The sequence below is a fragment of the Sphaerodactylus townsendi genome, linkage group LG01 (assembly GCF_021028975.2).
Source record: "Sphaerodactylus townsendi isolate TG3544 linkage group LG01, MPM_Stown_v2.3, whole genome shotgun sequence".
Lineage (NCBI taxonomy): Eukaryota > Metazoa > Chordata > Lepidosauria > Squamata > Sphaerodactylidae > Sphaerodactylus > Sphaerodactylus townsendi.
The window spans coordinates 121,642,377-121,661,583 of NC_059425.1; the positions used below are offsets into that span (position 1 = coordinate 121,642,377).

General features: G+C 44.6%; 1 protein-coding gene across 4 annotated transcripts in view; it reads left to right on the forward strand.

The window, feature by feature from the left end:
* Positions 1-18,376, forward strand: part of SLC22A16 (solute carrier family 22 member 16) — a 31,478-nt gene extending 13,102 nt beyond the window's left edge. For 3 of the 4 annotated variants that reach the window (XM_048492764.1, XM_048492786.1, XM_048492771.1), the window contains 6 exons: positions 8,215-8,332; positions 9,513-10,059; positions 11,708-11,835; positions 13,929-14,038; positions 14,126-14,225; positions 17,404-18,376. In XM_048492764.1, the coding sequence (XP_048348721.1) occupies positions 8,215-8,332; positions 9,513-10,059; positions 11,708-11,835; positions 13,929-14,038; positions 14,126-14,225; positions 17,404-17,604 (1,204 nt within the window). In that variant the 3' untranslated portion in view covers positions 17,605-18,376. The remainder of the gene's footprint in view (positions 1-8,214; positions 8,333-9,512; positions 10,060-11,707; positions 11,836-13,928; positions 14,039-14,125; positions 14,226-17,403) is intronic. The other variant, XM_048492777.1, reaches the window with a different exon arrangement.
* Positions 18,377-19,207: the final 831 nt, after the last annotated feature.

Consider the following 19,207-nt stretch of genomic DNA (forward strand, 5'->3'; position numbering starts at 1 on the left):
CCCCTTGCTTTGCTGTGATCTTTGCAAACTTGGTTTGGAATGATCATTTAGGAAAGATCTCAGTCAAAGCACCTTTGGATGATGTGTGGATAGGAAAGTGTGCATTTTTTCAAATTCTGCATACATCAGCACCATTTCCATTATATGAGTCCTTATGGTTGTAGCCAAATAACAGTGATTGCATCTCTATAGGGTAAAAGCATTGCAATGGTGGACTTGTCTATTCATTTAGGTTATTTACAGTCCACCTTTCTCCCAGTTTTAATTTTTCTAAAAAATACGTCACTAGCCTTTGTGGTTGTAGATTTATAAGAAGAAATGTTGATCCTGTGTTTGTGTGTAATTATAACTCTCAACTAAAACAATACTTAATTAAAAAAAACCTGTAACATGTACACTGTTGCAAAAAATATAAAATCAGTCCTCCTGTGGCAGGAAGGAAGATAATCACAGAGGTCTGGGGTACAGAAAATGCAAGATAAACTTCCATCTGGATATTTTGTTGTCAAAACAAATGCCTCTGCCTTCAAAGTGGCAACAAGAGCTACACAAAGAACCATTAGGTGTGGAAGCAGCCCAGTCTATAAATAACCTTGAGGAACAATGGCAGGGCAAGTCAAAAATAAGGGACTGAATTTAATGTTATATTATAGAGAATAAAAGAAAGTAGAAGTGGCTGAGAAGTTCCTTCACACTTCTTCTTCTCCATGCTTAGAAGTCTGACCCCAAAGGATTCCCTTCTGCTACACGAGAGGCTTCATCTGACAGAAGACAATCTTTTAGTGAAAGGAAATCATTGGATTCAACCCAAATTCCTCCTTGGGCTCTTGTTTGCTTCACTGATCTTTTTGTCCTAATACAGAATTTTTTCTCTGTTTCCTTTCCACAAATTCCTTGTTATTGGACAACTTCCAAGAAGACAGATGGGGAAAATTTACAAAGGAAGAGCCATCAAGCAGTTGAAGTATTGGTCCTGTAGCCCTTTCTCTTCTGCTCATGGTGATTCTTGACATGGGCTTCATGGGGCAGAGGCAAGGTCTGGAGGACGTGGGACACAATCCCAGTTGGAAGAGCAGCTGAAATAATGTTTTCCCCTGGATGTACAAGTGTATTTCCTGCACATCCACAAACTTGCATCTTTATAGGTGTCTTTTGAAAATGTTGAACAAAACCTTGCCAACAGTGACATCAAAGTCTTTCAGTGGAACCCTGTGATCAGTGCTGTGTGCCTACTGCCAGTATCTGCAAGATCTACCTGCTGATCAGCACAGTGCCAGGACAATTATTCATGGTGTCACTGGTTGAAGGTTGCTAAAGGGGTCTTGGACTCAGTCGCCATCCCTCCAAACGAAGGGACTGGCACTGTAAGAGCTTACAGCACTGCCAAGCATGTGTTCTCTATTAGTCATAGGACTTGATCTAACAACTGAGAGCAGGCATAAAGATCTTAGTGGTGTTCACAGTTCCTGATTCAATAACTAGCCAGCATTTTCATTCAATCCTGCTGAATTCTCTCCCTTACTACAGTTCTCATCCCACATGGCTTATGTCCTAGTTGGTCTTATGATTCCCAGCATAGCCTTTTTGGGTTGCCCAAGGGAATCTCTGGTCCCTTGTCCTCCAGGGGAAAAGCTAGTTGGATCCAGTTCACATAATCTGGGAGCATCCACGCGATGTTGCCTTCTCATCAATTTTCCAAACACACACCCGCCGCAATGCTCAGCATTCTGTTTCTCAGATCTGGCTTACTATGATATTTTCTGGAAAAACACAGTCCAGGCATATTGGCATGTCATCTGGATGGGAAGGGGCACAATTTTAATGGTCCTGCCATATTGGTACCATTTTCTTTCCATCAGCCTTTATCAGGGGCATAACTGTAAAAAATGGTACCCAGGACAATCACTGAAATGGTACCCAGGACAATCACTCGGCTTCCTGGCCGAGCTGGATGCCTCTGCCCCAGTGTGTCCTCCATAGTGGGGCAGTGTGGGGCTTTAGTTCAGTCTCTGGAACCAGCAGAGAGGAGTAGCAGCTGTGGAGAAGAAGACTTGGCCAGGAAGAGCAGAGTGACCTGCTGGTGTTCATTTTGGAGGGCTTTTCTCAAAGCCACAGCTTTTAAAACAGTGTATTTTAACAGGGGTTATCTCTTTTTCTCCTTGTAAGGCTCCTGTGAGCTAAGGCTGCTGAATCTGGAAGGTGGGGCTTAACAGGGGTTAACAGAGTTCATCTCTTGTTCCTCTTTGTCCTGGGCTCCTGAGAGGTGGGGCTTTAGTTCAGTCTCTGGAACCAGAGAGGTGGGGCTTTAGTTCAGTCTCTGGAACCAGCAGCGCAATTTTAATTAATTTTTTGTTTTTTAAATTAATAAGGACATATTTGACAGATAGTATGTGCAGTTAGCTCCAGGGGGGCACTGACTAAAAGCTTAATATTTAAATATCTAAACAAATCAGATATGAAGGCAGAAAGCCAGCAGGGGGGTGGGGGCTTTCCAGTGTTTTGCACTGAGTGTCACATGTATGACTATCTGCCACTAGGACAGAAGTCGTGGGTGTGCCCTCGCTGCAATGAGCTCCTGGCACTCAAGGAACGTGTGCGTTCTCTTGAAGCCAAGGTGGCAGACCTGGAGAAGCTGAAAGAGGCAGAGAGGGTGACAGACGAGGCTTTCAGGGACCTAACAGCCGGGTCCCTCCCAAGGTGACATCTCTTCAGATGTCATGGAGAATGAAGGTCTTGGGGATGGAGGGTGCCAGTCTAAGGTGGGGGAAGATGCTCCCTTAGATGGGATCCCTTCCTTAGCTGGTGATCAGCTATCCTCTCGCACTGAGGATACCCCTCGGGGAGGTGGGGGGCTCCTTGTAGTGGGTGATTCAATCATTAGAAATGTAGAGAGTTGGGCTTGTGAGAGGCGTGATGACCGCATGGTGACTTGCCTGCCTGGTGCGAAGGTTGCGGATGTCACGCTTCGTCTAGATAGGCTTTTAGACAGTGCTGGGGTGGAGTCAGCAGTTGTGGTCCACATTGGCACCAACGACATTGGGAAATGTAGCTGGGAGGTTCTGGAAGCTAAATTTAGGCTGCTAGGAAACAGGTTGAAGTCCAGGACCCCCAAGGTGGCATTCTCAGAAATGCTACCCGTTCCACGCGCAGGGCGAGCTAGGCAAGTGGAGATACAGGGTCTCAATGCGTGGATGAGAAGGTGGTGTAAGGCAGAGGGTTTCAGATTTGTCAGGAACTGGGGAACCTTTTGGGGCAAGGCAGGCCTGTACAAACGGGACGGGCTTCATCTTAACCAAAGAGGAACCAGGCTGCTGGCGCTCAACATTAAAAAGGTGGCAGAACAGCTTTTAAACTGATCACTGGGGGAAAGCTGACAGGAGCTGGGGTGACTTCGGTTCGGAATACAGTATCTATGGGGATGCAGACAGAGAGGGAGGTTTTTCTAAATCAACCACATACAAGCGAGGAACATAGCAATGTGCATGTGACAAGGGATAGGGTCTACAAAATACTTGAGGGTAAAGCACATAAATCCCAGGTTAAGGACAGAGACAGGGTATACAGGTGTCTCTATGCTAATAGTAGAAGCATTCGACCTAAAATGGGGGAGCTGGAGTACAGAGTTTTGAAGGAGGACTTTGATATAGTGGGCATTACAGAGACATGGTGGAATGAGGAGAACCAGGCTCTATAGGAAGGATAGGACAGGGCGCATTGGGGGTGGAGTTGCCCTTTACATCAAAGAGAGCATAGTATCACATAAAATAGACAATGCAAGGGGAGTTGGTTCCCCTACAGAATCACTGTGGATATCAACACCAGGTGTGAAGGACAGTTTAATATTAGGAATATATTATCGTTCCCCTGACCAAAGTGCACAAGAGGATTCTGAGATGGAAAAAGAAATTAGAGAGGCCAACAAAAACAAAAATGTAGTGGTAATGGGTGATTTCAACTATCCGCATATAAACTGGAAAAATGCATGTTCAGGTCATAGTAAGGAGAGAGCATTCCTGGATATGCTAAATGACTGTGGCTTAGAGCAGATGATTGTGGAACCAACCAGGGGAGAGGTGATCCTAGATCTAATTCTATGTGGGACCCAGGACCTGGTGCAAGAAGTCAGTGTTGTTGAGCCGATAGGGAACAGCGACCACAATGCTGTCAGATTCAGTATCTCTGCATGCGAACAAGTGGCAACTACTAACGTAGTTACATTCACCTTCAGAAAGGGAAATTTCTCAAAGATGAGGGGGATAGTGCGCAGGAAGCTGAAAGGGAAAATCAAGAGAGTCAAAACTGTCCAGGATGCTTGGAGGTTATTTAAAAACACAGTAATAAAAGCTCAGCTGGAATGTGTTCCACAGGTTAGAAAAGGCAGCACCCAGTCCAAAAGAAAGCCACCATGGTTAAGAAGAGAGGTTGAGGAAATTATCAGAAAAAAGAAAATGTCTTTTAGAAAATGGAAGTCCAGTTTGACTGATGAAGAATATGAGAGGGAACACAAATGGTGGCAAAAGAGAAGCAAGTTAGCTGTAAGGGAGGCAAAAAAGGATTATGAGGAACGCATGGCTGCGAACATCAAGACAAGCAACAAACAGTTCTTCAAGTACATCAAAAGCAGGAAGCCAGCAAGGCCCGTTAGATGACAAAGGAACAAAGGGTGTGCTAAAAGATGGCAGGGAGATTGCAGAGAAGCTGAATGAATTCTTTGCATCTATCTTCACCCAAGAGGAGGTGAGGAAAATTCCTGCACCTGAACCAAGCTTCTTAGGAGGCGAATCCGAGGAACTAGCGAAGATAGTGGTAGACAAGGAAGAAGTTCTGGCAGCCATTGATAAACTAAATGTTACCAAATCCCCTGGCCCAGATTGCATTCACCCAAGAGTTCTTAAAGAGCTCAACCATGAAATTGCTGATCTTCTCACTTTAATATGCAACTTATCCCTGAAATCAGGCTCCATCCCTGAAGACTGGAAGATGGCCAATGTCACACCAATCTTTAAGAAAGGATCTAGGGGAGACCCGGGAAATTACAGGCCAGTCAGTTTGACATCTGTTCCTGGTAAATTAGTAGAATCTATCATTAAAGATAAAATTATAAAACATGTAGAAAAGCAAGACCTGCTGAGAAAGAGTCAGCATGGCTTTTGCAGAGGCAAATCCTGTCTTACAAACTTACTAGAGTTCTTTGAGGGTGTAAACAGGCATGTGGACAGGGGTGAACCGGTGGACATTGTCTACTTGAATTTCCAAAAGGCTTTTGACAAAGTTCCTCACCAGAGACTGTTGAGAAAACTCAGCAATGAAGGAATAAGAGGGGAAGTCCTCCTATGGATTAAAAACTGGTTGAGAAACAGGAAACAACGAGTGGGTGTAAATGGGAAGTTCTCACAATGGAGAGATGTCGGGAGTGGTGTCCCCCAAGGATCCGTATTGGGACCAGTGCTGTTTAACCTATTCATAAATGACCTGGAAGTAGGGGTGGGTAGCGTGGTGGCCAAGTTTGCAGATGATACCAAATTATGTAGGGTGGTGAGAACCACAAAAGGATTCTTGTAAGAGCTCCAAGCGGACCTTGATAAATTAGGTGAGTGGGCTCAGAAATGGCAAATGCAGTTCAATGTAGCAAAATGCAAAGTGATGCACATAGGGGCAAAAAATCCAAACTTCACATACACGCTACAGGGGTCAGTGCTATCAGTCACAGACCAGGAAAGGGATTTAGGCGTCTTAGTTGATAGTTCCATGGGAATGTCAACTCAATGCATGGCAGCTGTAAAAAAAGGCAAACTCTATGCTGGGGATAATTAGGAAAGGAATTGATAATACAACTGCAAAGATTGTCATGCCCTTATATAAAGCAGTGGTGCGACCGCACTTGGAGTACTGTGTCCAGTTCTGGTCGCCGCATCTCAAAAAGGATATTGAGGAGATAGGAAAAGTGCCGAGAAGGGCAACAAGGATGATTGAGGGACTGGAGCACCTTCCCTATGAGGAGAGGCTGCAGCGTTTGGGACTCTTTAGTTTGGAGAGGAGGCGGCTGAGGGGGGATATGATTGAAGTCTACAAAATTATGCATGGGGTAGAAAATGTTGACAGAGAGAAATTTTCTATCTTTCTCACAATACTAGAACCAGGGGGCATCCACTGAAAATGCTGGGGGGAAGAATTAGAACTAATAAAAGGAAACACTTCTTCACACAATGTGTGATTGGTGTTTGGAATATGCTGCCACAGGAGGTGGTGATGGCCACTAATCTGGATAGCTTTAAAGGGGGCTTGGACAGCTTTATGGAGGAGAAGTCGATTTATGGCTACCAATCTTGATCCTCCTTGATCTGAGATTGCAAATGCCTTAACAGACCAGGTGATCGGGAGCAACAGCCGCAGAAGGCCATTGCATTCACATCCTACATGTGAGCTCCCAAAGGCACCTGGTGGGCCACTGCGAGTAGCAGAGAGCTGGACTAGATGGACTTTGGTCTGATCCAGCTGGCTTGTTCTTATGTTCTTAGTGTAATCCGGGTGGAGGGGGAGCACTGAGCAGCCTTAGTTGTCACTCCCTCCACAGCAGATCTTTGTTCTAAATTCTGCAGGAAGATCAATAGTGAGTCACTTTCTCGCATATCCATCCATCCATCCATCCATCCATCCATCCATCCATCCATCCATCCATCCATCCATCCATCCATCCATCCATCCATCCATCCAGCCAGCCAGCCAGCCAGCCACCCACCCACCCACCCACCCACTCTTCTCAGGCAAAACCAAAACAGCACAGATTCCCTCCCAAATACACAATAGCCTTAAAGGCAAAGGCAATTCCATAGGAATCTTGGCTCTCTGGAAGCCACGCAAGTGTGTGTGAGAGAATGTGCAGGAGAGCAAAAGCACCCAATAAGGAGAATGCTGCATAACAACCACAAATAACAGAACTGCCCCAGGCTGTTAAGATATTATCTACAATACTGATTTCCCCCTTTTGCAACCACTGTCTATTCTGCAATTCTTGTTTCCTAAATTCAGACCCAAACCTCACTGGCCAGGAAAAGGAACTTTGCACATGTACACAGACGTCCGCTTTCACTTTTAGCCTTGCCTCTACAGGAGAGAACCCTGTTGGCTGGGATTCCCTGTCTGATTCTGGATAACCTCATCAAAACACATTAGTCAAGGAATTGTCAGAGATTGGATCAGAACGAGGGCTAACATGTGACTGAACACCAGCATCCCAATCTTATTCAAATACCTTCCTCCAGACACTTAACTAATGCTCAAGTGTTTGGGTTGTTCTGGGCTGATTTTTGTGAGGCTGACGATTTTTGACTACATGTGGCTCAAACACTACAAGGTGCTCACCACTTTAATTTGCAACATCCTGTTTATACTTTGACCCTATAGAGGAGTCACCAAACATGATAGAGACCTAGAGGGCAATCCTGTATAGAGTTGCATCCTTTACCATCCCTTAAAGTCAGTGGAGTTAGATAGGTGTTTAGAACAGCACTGTAACCTCTCAATTAGTCAATGGGTGTTTAGAACAGCACTGTAACCTCTCGCTTGAGCCCCTCTGCCCACGCTCACAATGCCTATGTCCAGTAGGTTCAGCAGGTTCGCGCCACTTCAGCAGAACTGGTTGTAAAAATGGTGCTTGTAAACAACCAGTTGTTAAATTATTTGAATCCCACCACTGCCTATGCCACTCATGGCTGTCAATTTTCCTGCTGTACCACCAGAGGGCTTTGGGGGTCTTTTTAATAATAATTGCTATAATGTTATAACTTTTTTTAAAGCCCTCTGGTGGCATGGCCTGGGAAAATGAAGAGAAAATGGTAGCCAAATAGCGGAAAGTGTGCAGAAATCTTCAGCGTGCATGCTCTGCTGTGGCAATTAATGCAGAATGGAGAAGTCTTGCTGTGGGGATGCAGCCTGTTATTGCACACCATGGAGTCTATACCAAAGTAGAAGAAATAATTGAAATAATCAATTTCTTTAAAAAATGATAAATAATCTGTTTTATCCTGTGAATTTCAGTTATTTCGATTTCTAGTCAAGTATAAAATTTTGGACTATTGTAATAAAACAGCTTCAAATATGGCATTGTTAGCATTCTATTAAATCAGGGCATTGCAAACCGCTAAGTGGTAAATGCTTTTCTAATGCCATGCTTGCAATGTCAACAATTATGGCTGTGTTATTTGCTTTTTACAGAATGGGAAGACGAAACGTAATGTGGTTTACAAGCACTGGGCAGTTTTTATTTGGTGTAGCAGTGGCCTTCACATTTGACTACTACAGTTTTGTAATTGTCCGTTTCCTCCTTGCAATGGTAAGAACCAAAGGTTTTTCTGTCTTTATTTGGAAAACAGAATTTCCTTATTCCTCAACTGCAGTCCCTAAACTTGTCATCCTGAAATATTTGAACTGGCTAAATAGGTTTCAGTGGAATTTCAACAGACTAAAATAAATACATTCAATAGACTAACAGTGCAATCCTTAATGGAGTTGGGATATGCAGTATGTAACCCTGATTAGGATTGCACTGTAAATATATATTAAGTCCAGTTACCTCACTGTGTATATAAAAATCTTCACACAAACAAACTGCTACTTGTTTTATCTGTAGGTTACTGCCCATCCTTAAAATACACTCAATATATATGTCACAGTTGAATCAAGATCCCTCTGATTTCAGTTGCAGAGTTAATCAGTAGGACTTTAAACATGTAATCATGTTTAACATCATGTATACCACACTTCCATGAACACACAATGGTCTTTTCCTGCACAACAATTTTATAAGGTAGATTAGGCAGAGAGATAAGACTGGCCATGTATCAAACCCACAGAATTTCTAAAGCAACGATCAAAACAGATTAGATGCTGCAAGACCAGGACTGGGCTAAATCTTCCAGTGATCTTTTAAAGCTCATTTCCCACTGTGTGGTATCTTCTTTCAGATTAGGGTTGCACAGGAAGAGGAGAGGAGTGAACCTTTTCACTTCTATACCATTTGTCTGGTTGCTACTGGACCCATAGTAGTGTTATAGCTCTATCGGGGAAAACAAGACCCAAGCACCCCACCCCCTGCTTTAACAGACTAATAAAAGTGTTTCAATCCTAGTTCTGATTAGAAAAACAGTACAGGGGTGAAATATTTAACAGATTGTCCTGACCTAATTGGAGATGTGTGTAGCTGTAATTTGATTCTAAGAGACTAATGTGAATTTGTGACCCTAAGAGGATATTAAAGCTCATGCCTCCCTGGTTCTAGTCTCAACTAGGCACTTTGCCACATAAACTCTCCTATATTTATATTTTTTTACACATGTGCACACACATCCAGCACAATTTCTTCATTTTGTTTTTACATCATCACCTTGCTCCTTATTGCAGCTCTTGCAACACTAAAGATGTAGAAGCTTAGTAACGCTAATGTTTGCCTTCTATTCTTGTAATATAAGGAAGCTGGTCTGAAACCATTTCTTTTTCTCTGCTCTTCCCCTCAGGTCTCAAGCGGTTATCTGGTTGTGGTGTTTGTTTATGTGACTGAATATGTTGGCATAAAATATCGCACGTGGGCATCCATGCATATCCATGCATTTTTTGCTGTGGGGATTATGGTTGTGGCCCTAGTAGGCTATTTGTCTAAGACCTGGTGGGTCTACCAGATATGCCTTTCCTTAACAACTCTCCCCTTTGTCTTGTGCTGCTGGATGCTCCCAGAGACGCCCTTCTGGCTGCTCACAGAAGGAAGAAATGAAGAAGCCCAAAAAGTAATTAATGTAATGGCCAGGTGGAATAAAGTAAGCACTCCTTGTAAAATTTCTGAACTGTTTTCCCTTGAAGGCGACCTAGTCAATAGCACAACGGGTGATAATGACCATTCTCCCATGAAGAAGCACAACATCTTAGACCTGTTCTGTAACTGGCACATTGCAAGAAGGACCATTACAGTTTGGCTGGTTTGGTTCACTGGGAGTTTAGGATATTATGTGTTCTCCCTCAGTTCCGTGAACCTTGGAGGCAATGAATATTTAAATCTTTTCCTCATAGGTAAATATTTTTATGTAATTTACTTGCAAAAGAAATACAATCATTTATTTTATAAATGTCTAGTACTTGTTACCTTCCTGAATGACTTCCAAGATAAGCCTAAGGCTGATTATATACGGTTCTGTGCCCTGCAGGAGGGTACATCCCTTTTGGGACAGAGTTTTGATTGCAGATGAGCTCACACGGCGCTGCAGATTCCAGAAGCCCCACGGTTCCTGAGAGCAGGCAAAGCCTAATGTTTTCTCTGGCTTCTGGGTTTCTGCTTCTTTCAGTCTTCCCCTCCCCACTTATCACAGACATTTCTAGGGAGATCCTTGGCCAGATTTTTCAAAGAAACCCAAAAAATAATAATGAGCCAATGCAATAGTGACATAAAGAACAGCAATATAAAAATTAAAGGGATTTTTTTAAATTGCAGCTGACCAGGAACAACCTGAAAGCGGGGGCAGGCAAGCCGCACAGCAGGCAGTGGGGCACTTCCTCACATGTAAATGGAGAAATGAGAGGAGACTCCTCTGTGACTCCACTGCAGAGCGAAGAGGCTTGAGGGAAGTGCTCCCTGCATAATGGGCCTAATTTTCCCATTCAGATAGCAGTATATCAGCTACATCAAATGCAGAGCTTCACACAGGTTTGACCATACAGTGCAGCCGTATTTCAGATAGCCTCACTCAGGGCTTTTATGCACACTTGCTCAGAAAGCTGCTCCTATAAAAAGTGTCAGGCCAGAAACCCTCCTGCACTGTGTAGGGGAATGTGAATGTGTTCTGCTGTGCACCCCCAAATCCTTCCTTCCCAGAGTGGAAAGATCTTGAGAATAAAGTGCAGGCCTTCCAATATCCCTCACAGCCCAACCCAGATAGTAGTACAGCTCTGTGGTGGCTGGAGACAGTGCAAGGGAGGCAGCATTGCACCCCCTCCACTGGTGCTCCAGGTGGTGCAGTAGGCAGCTGGAAAAACTTGCTGCCACCTAGAAAAAGTGACACCACATTTTCATGGTATAAGTTACAGTTCTGTGCTGTGGAAGCTTACTACAGTTGGCTCCACCCCCCAGGAATGCCCCTAGTCTAGCCATGCTGGCATCCTCCTTTACACCAATGCAGCTCTGGAGGAGGAAACCACGGAGCTTCATGGTGCCTGCCTGCCATATTGTTTGCCCTCCCTGACAGTGTAAGTGGTACTTAAATCAGTAGGGTGGGTGAACGCATCTTCCATAGCCCATTCTGTGCTCCCCTCTGGATTGGACAATTAGGACAGTATCTTAATAGAGCTGGAAGTGGGATATGGATACCAAGCACTGCTGCATAATATGATGGCAAAGAGGGAAAATAATAAGGGTAGTGCTTGTATATAGCACTTTTGCTGAGTGGTGAATGTATTTCACATTCATTATCTCTGCAATCCATACAGCAGTGAAAGGCAGATCATTATTATTACCCATACATTGCAGATGAGGAAGGCTGAGCTGGTGAATTAATGGCTGATTTGAGACTCAAACAAGGGGCTTCCTATGCATAGTCTTAGACACTGTGTGATGCCAGATCTTTTAACAAAATAGAAACATTTTATAATGAGCAGATCAAAATTATGCCAAGCATAAAAATAGCTATGCATTTAAAGATGTTTAAAGTTTTTTATCTACTGACAGGTGCTGTGGAAATTCCTGCATACATCATTGCTTGCATAGGAATGGACAGACTGGGAAGACGAAATACGTTGATCCCCTTCCTCATATCAAGTGCTGCGATCTGTGCACTGTTAATGTTGATACCTCAGGTTAGTGACTTGCACCTGGATCCTATAGAGAACTACACAGCACATACCGCATCTTGGTTCTACAGTGCAAAAGGCTCAACTCCACCCAGTGATGCTGCCTGTCAGATGCAATTCAATTATGACAAGTTACAAGTACACGTTGGGTTCAAATGATCATGCCATTTTAACTGACCTTGAAAGGACCAAAATGCCCTCAGCAATGTTGTAGAAATGAATTGTCCCCACTTCCTGTCACATCACCTCTCATCTCAACCCAGTTCTGTGCCATGTAGCTGTCAAGAGAGAAGCCATCCAGTCAGTTCCAGCTAAATGCACTGTTCTCTGATTCTCTGCACGTGTTAGCTGCCACCACCAGCACCCCAACACACACAGGTGGCTACTCATCAAGGCCATCTACTCAGGCAGTGATCCATGCAATGGATCTAGGCTGTGTTATTGCAACTCGCTTTACACAGGGTTACCACTGGGCCTGCTCCAAAAAGTCCAGCTGGTCCAGAATGCAGCAGTGAGGAACCTTACTGGAGCCTTGTGACAATCACAAATTCAATCTGTGCTCTGTCAGCTGCACTGGCTTCAAGTGGAGTATTGGATCAAGTTCAAGGTCTTAGTATGGACACACAAAGCCCTAAATGGTCTGGGGCCAATGTACCTATGGGGCAGTCTCTCCTGCTACATTCCTTGATGGACTCTCCATTCACGAAGTGAAAATTTCTTTGCAGTCCCTGGCCCAAGGGAAGTCCAGCTAGCCTTGATCAGGGCTAGGACTTTCTCAGCACTGGCCCCAACCTGGTAGAACACTCTTGTCTAGTGAGAACCAGGACTCTGCGGGATTTACTGCAGTTCCGCAGGGCCTGTAAGACAAAGTTGTTCCACTGACTAGGCAGGTGGCTGAGGAGCAACAGTTACCATCTTTGCCTTCTCCCACTCCTTCCCCCCGGCTACCCCTTCTATTAGGTGAGAGGCTTTATTTTTATCCTCCCTTCCTTTTTTAGGATCTATCTGAGCTCAGTGAAATTGGCTATTTTTGCCATCTTGTATTAGGAAAGTATATAGTTTTAATATTTTAATTTATAGTAAATAGCTATAGTTTTATTTTATTTGTTATGCAATTGTATATGTATTCCCTTGTTGGAAACCACCCGAAGCCCAAAAGGGAGGGGCAGCATAAAAACTTAATAAATAATTAACTCACACAGTTCAGTCGTGAATCTTGGGCGGGGGGGGGGGGCACTTACTTTCACCCTGGAAAATTCCATGGATACTGCCCAGTGATTGGCTAAGAAGGTCAGGACATTACAGCCAGTCTTTTTCTAAAAGTATAGTAGAAAGAAAAATCTTTATTCCCTTTTTACTCTTTTCTCCGTACTTCACCTTGCTGCTAGTAAGATGTTTGTGTTATGCTCTGGAATTTTTTGCTTTAAAAACCCACTGTGCTGTGTTAGGATAGCTGATGAGTTCCATTATTTTTGTACATTCCACTTCCACTGAACTATATGCCTTGTTTTTAATAGCTTGTCTTGAATTTCTTCAATAAGGCCTTCTTATGCTTTGTGGTGTGTGTTGCTCAGGGTGTCAATAACCATTAGTTACGTTACTGCACAAAGGCAGGCACAGCCTTGACAGTAGCTTGATGCTGCTGTGCTGTACCTGACTATGGTGATGATGAAGAAATTCTAATTCCTGGCTTGGTTGGTTGTCATTGCAATCAGCTGTAAGCTGCTTTTGGTGCTGTGGCTTAAAGGTTTGGGCCAAGTACTAGAAAAGGTGTTATGCTAACAGTCACAATAATCCATGCACGAAGCAGGGGCAATATTAATCATTTGCAGAGAGTGATACTGTGCATGTTTAGCTGGAATGTAATAAATAAAACTGGAGCTTTTGCAGTCACAATACTAATTTTAAGATGTTGTCCTTTCCTGATTAACTTCAGGGCTTGAATTATGAGGGCTAATAAAAGAAAACATTTATGAACTGTTAACCATGCAAGCAGATTTCTCAGTTTTAAAAATATCATGCTTAAGAACTGAATTCTGAAATATAATGAGGAATTGAGAGTGAGGAATTGCTTTATAAATTCTGCTTTCTCTTAACAGGATTTCAGAATACTAAATATCATAGCAAATATGGTTGGGAAGTTTGCAATAGGTGTTGCATTTGGCCTTATTTACCTCTACACAGCAGAGCTTTATCCAACAGTTGTAAGGTAAGAGAACCATATTTTTACTTGCAGTCAAGGCTGTGGGAAAACACAGCAGTATGTGTTTAAAACAGTGGTCTGTTTACTGCTTAGGTCTCTTGCCGTTGGAAGTGGGAGCATGATGTGCCGTGTAGGAAGTGTGGTGGCACCGTTCTGTGTCTATCTGTCAAGTGTTTGGATTTTTATGCCACAGGTAAGTATTAAATCACTAAGCCTGTCAAGCCCAACTGTGTGAGCCATAGGGTCTGGTGAAGGAACAGCCATGCCTGCTTGCTGGAGCTGTGCACTGTACTCCTCTGGCATAGCTCTAGCTTGCAGCCTAAACTGTTCCTGTTTTATTGTAATGTATGAGCCACTGTGGCTTGTTGTAGGTAGTCCCATCTATAAGTGTTTGTTCAAATGTGCAAGTCTAGTGGGGATCTGCATATGCAGCTGCCTTATATCAAGTCAAATCATGGGTCCATCTAGTGCATTATTGTCTGCTGTGACTAGCAGCAGCACTCTTGGGGTCTCCAGCACCTGAAATCCTTTAATGAGTGATGCTAGAAACTGAACCTTTGACCACCAGCATACAAAAGAGCTATTGTCCCCAGATGGCAGGTGACCCTGGCTTTGGAGTGCCCCTCCCCAGGACTCAGGCATGCCAACCAATGGCGGGTTTCCCACAAAACTCTCCTGAGGTGGCACTGGGAGCCCAGGAAGCAGCCACGGCCACTGCAGGAAGACAGTGCTGGCCCAGACACCTCCTCCCTCCCTTGGCTGCCCAGAGAGGCATGGGGTGCCTTACCCCAAGTAACTGCCCAAACTGCAGTGAGCAGCAGGTGGGCGATGAGCGGTGCACTGGGGAGAGTGGACAGGGGTCATGGGCTCAGGCAAGGAGGGAGGGTGGGAAGCTGGTGGATTGAGGAGGACTTTGGAGAGCAGAGTGGTGGCCCAGTGCAGGGTGGTCAGCTACAGGTCAAATGGGCAGCAAGGGAGAGGCGGCCTGAACGTCCCCTGGCCTCAGGATGCCAAGCAGACCTCAGTGTTAGAGTGGGAAAGGAGGGCAGGGGCAAGTGAAGATGAAGGAGGGGGTGGGATCCTGAGACAGCAGCAGAGGGGGACAGTGGCAGCAGCCAGTGTGGCCAGGGAAAGGCAGGCTCGGCCTCGGCCCTGAGATCCCAACTGATGGGGAGATAATGAGGGGTTGGGCAAGTCTGTACAAAGAAAATTAGGGCCAGGGACAAGGAGAAAGCTGGCCATGTAGTTCCCATGTAGCTGGGGAATTGCATTGACCATGAAGAAGAGGCAGTTGGTGAGTCCTCCTCCCTCACTTCTGAGGCTTTCAAGGAACCAGAAGAACTGGAAGGCCTGGAAGCTGGGCCAGCAAGGGACGATGCCCTGCCCCCTGGGGGTGCCACGAAGTCCCATCATTTATGTGTGTATATTGCTCAATTCAATGATTGTGCTGTGCTTCTAGTCCTTATAAGCAAGGTAAATTTCTAAGTGTGTTGTGACAAAGAAGGACCAATTTCAACTGGATTCAAAGAAGGGGTCCTAACTCCAGAGGCACATTGGGGGAAAATGGTGCCCGGGGACAACACCTGCTCCAGGCGCCCCCAGGTGCCCCCCCCCAAGGTTAGGGTGGGGCTTGGGGACGGGGGCGGCTCAGACAGGCACCGCAGCAGCAGGCCGGCTCCTGGGCCAACCTGCTGCCACAGTGCCCGTTCAAGCCACCCCCTGCCTCCCTGAAGGCAGAAGCCAGCGTGCAGGGAGGCGGAGGGGCAGGGCACTGCAGTGGGTGGCCTAGGAGGCAGCCTGCTGCTGCGGTGCCCATCTGAGCTGCCCCCAGGCCCCCGAGGGCCTGGGGAAGGAAGGAGATGGCTTGGACAGGCGCCATGCACCACCCACAGGGACAGGGTGTGTGTGTCAGATAATTTTGTGCCCTCCCCTCCGGTGCGCTCGGGGTCATTTGACACACACACCGTCTCCATAGGTGGTACGCTCCTGCCTAACTACTACGGTAATAACTGGAGCAGAAACTGTTTTTCTTTATCTATTGATCTTGATCAAGGAAAGCATCTGTTCCTAAGAAAGTTCAAGATGCTAACAACTTTTCACACAAAGGCATAAGCAGATATAAGCAAATTGATGTGAGGATCTTGCAGAGCTTTTATACCAGTTACAAAATGAGAAGTCAATATTGCACCAAATTTTTACCTTATCAACACATTTTATTTCACCTACCATCTTGCAAAAATACCTGTAGCTTGTTTACTCTTACATTAAATTATGCATCTATTGTTATTTACACTGACTCAGATGTTTCAGAAAATGTTTTATTTGTTAGGTTCTTAAAGAAATGGCTTCTAGTTCAGAGGTATATTTTTGATATAAAATATCCTGATTCAGTTCCTGTAGTGTGTAGCTAAAAGTGCTGGGAAAGACCTGTGCCCAATGTCTTTATTTATAAAATGTATACCCCATTCTTCTACTCAGAAGCACTCAGAACATCTTACAATGAAGCTAATAATTTTGAAACAACAACAGAATAAAAACAATAAATAGCAATCAGTAATAAAAAAACCTCAGCAGTAAACAATCATTACCTTCCCAAAATATACTTAGACTCAGTACCTTCGATGTAACCTTCTGAAAAGCTGCCAGAGATTAAGGCCATTTATGTAAGCATCACTTATTCATTTTGGGAGGTTGCCTGCCACTTTTTGGTTTGGAGGAGGGGGGAAGCCATCTTTTGCCTCTTTAGCAAGGTTTGTCATGCTGAGCAATATTTACAGCAAGAAAGTTTTGCAGGAGGCTCAGGAGGGAAAGAAGGGAGGGAGGGAGGAAAGACGATGACAGCAGCTGGTAGGAAGAGAGGCAAAGAAGGAAAGGCAGGCAAGAGCAAACTCAGCCTTGTCAATTTCACTGGATTCACAGCTCCAGTGATAGACCAGGAACATATTTTTTTAAAGAAGCCAGTGAGGGAACCTGATCATCCTGAAATGGTGGCCAGTAGAGTGGGAGGTAGTGTGGTGTGGGCAGGGAAAGGCATGGTGAAGTGGGAAAACTCGAGAAAATGCTAACACATCTCCTTCACTTTCCCTGCAAAGAAAGAAAAAAAGTTGCACTTAAAAAGGTTTCAGAAACTGTCAGGATTATCTGATCTGAGAGTGGGGTAAGTGTCAGAGAGGCACTGGTGCGTGTGCTTAACTGAGAATCAAACCCAAAGGGAATGTATGCTCAAAGCAGAAGAGACCACATGTGCACAAACAGCCTAACGAATAAGGCAGTACCAAGACCAGAGTACATCACAGCAAAGAAACAACCCAATCCCTCCACTCCCTTTGCAGTTCAAATCAATTGTTTACATGAACTCTGTTTTCTTTTAGATGATTGTTGGAATCATGGCCTTTCTCAGTGGATTGTTAACATTGATGCTGCCAGAAACTCTTGGAAAACCACTGACAAATACTTGGGCAGAAGCTATAGAACTAGGCACCAGCACCAGCAACACAGAAAACCCTTCTCCGGCACTGAGTAGTAGCACATCGGAAAAGATTCAGATGCAGAGCCCAGAGACACATGAATAAGGGTGCTGTTTTCATCTTAGATGCCATATATTGTATTGTGCTCCTTTATTAGCACTGTCCAACATCATGGATAATACATGTGCTGCTCTCTATATACTCTCTTGCTATAAGAAGAAAGGAGACCAAAACAGAGACCTGTAGAAAACATTTGGAAGCTGCTCTGAAGCATCTTGTTAACATTTGGAGTGAATAATGCTTATTTTAAAAGGTATTTTTGTGAGATTCATAGAAAAATACTTAACACTTTTATCTTTTATATCCTTCTGCCTTCTTTGCCCCCTCATTTAGAAATCCTGCGCTGACAACAAGGGCAGGATTGTGAGTTGATACCTCCATGTGCTTGAAGCATTGAGGCAGTTCTTGTAGAGCAGAGGAAAAAGCTATCATAATTGGGCAGTGATTTTTTAGTAAGCAATAGGTACAGAATAAGGCTTTTGTCTCATTGCTTGGAGGCATGATTATTTAAGAAGTTGGGCTACAACTTCTGATGGAAACCTATGTCTGCGGGGTGTGCATATGCTATTCATGCTCTTTGAATATTAGAGAAGATATTCTGTTACTGAAACAGAATGTTGACTGTACACTGGTCATAGCTGTATATGCTTAGCACAGGTAAAATGACTGTCTTAAAAGATTTCACACTAGTCTTCTCTTCCTCTCCTTTCATTACACTCAAAATCTTAAAACAATTTATACAGGTTGAAGATGCAGCTCTGCCAATCTTGGAGGTGGCATGAAAATGCTTATTAATAAATTTGCAGACATTCCTTGATTACTGTTGATCCTCGGTTGTTCATTTTGACCACCAAATAGTTGATGTTGGAGTTCATGGGACCTGAGTAGACAAAAAGGCATGGAGGCCAGGTGAGGGAGGTTGCCATGAGGAAGGTGTGAAAGCAGCGGCTCCCACTCCTGATGTTCCAAGGCTGAACTGCCAGAAGAGGGAAGAAGAGCCATTTTCCCTGATTCTTCCTCCTCACTGTAGCCCACAACCATCATGGCTTTTTTCTCCAAGCCAGGGGTCCCCAAACTTTTTAAACAGGGGGCCAGTTCACTGTCCCTCAGACTGTTGGAGGGCCGGACTAAAAAAAACTATGAACAAATTCCTATGCACAAATGATTGTAAAATGTTTGATTTCACCTTTCAGCCTTTCTGTCATGGTCTATTTTTAGAACAGTAACCAAAGTATGTCAAGTACAGGGTGGGCTCCAAATATTGTTGGGGAGGCTGTGGAATACCTTCCCCTGTAAAAAAAAAAGCAGAACTTTCCCAATGAAGCATTCCATCTAACCCAGGATCAGTTATCTTCCTGGGTTCTTTCCTCCCTAGCAGCCAGCGAGCAATTCGCCAGCCTGGCTGATGCCAATGGGAGTGAGGCGGAACAGAAAGCCTGAGAGCAACACATGGAGTAGCTGAGAGGGAAGGGCGGAGCAGGCGTTGCCACATGTAAGGTTTCCAACTCTGGGTCAGAAAATTCATGGAGATTTGGGGGTGCCATCATGTAACTGCAATCAACAGCCGTTGGGGCCGGTTCCTTCTCTCCCTCGAGCCCCCACTGCACATGAATGGAGCCATCGCAGCCATGCCTGGCGGGCCGGATAA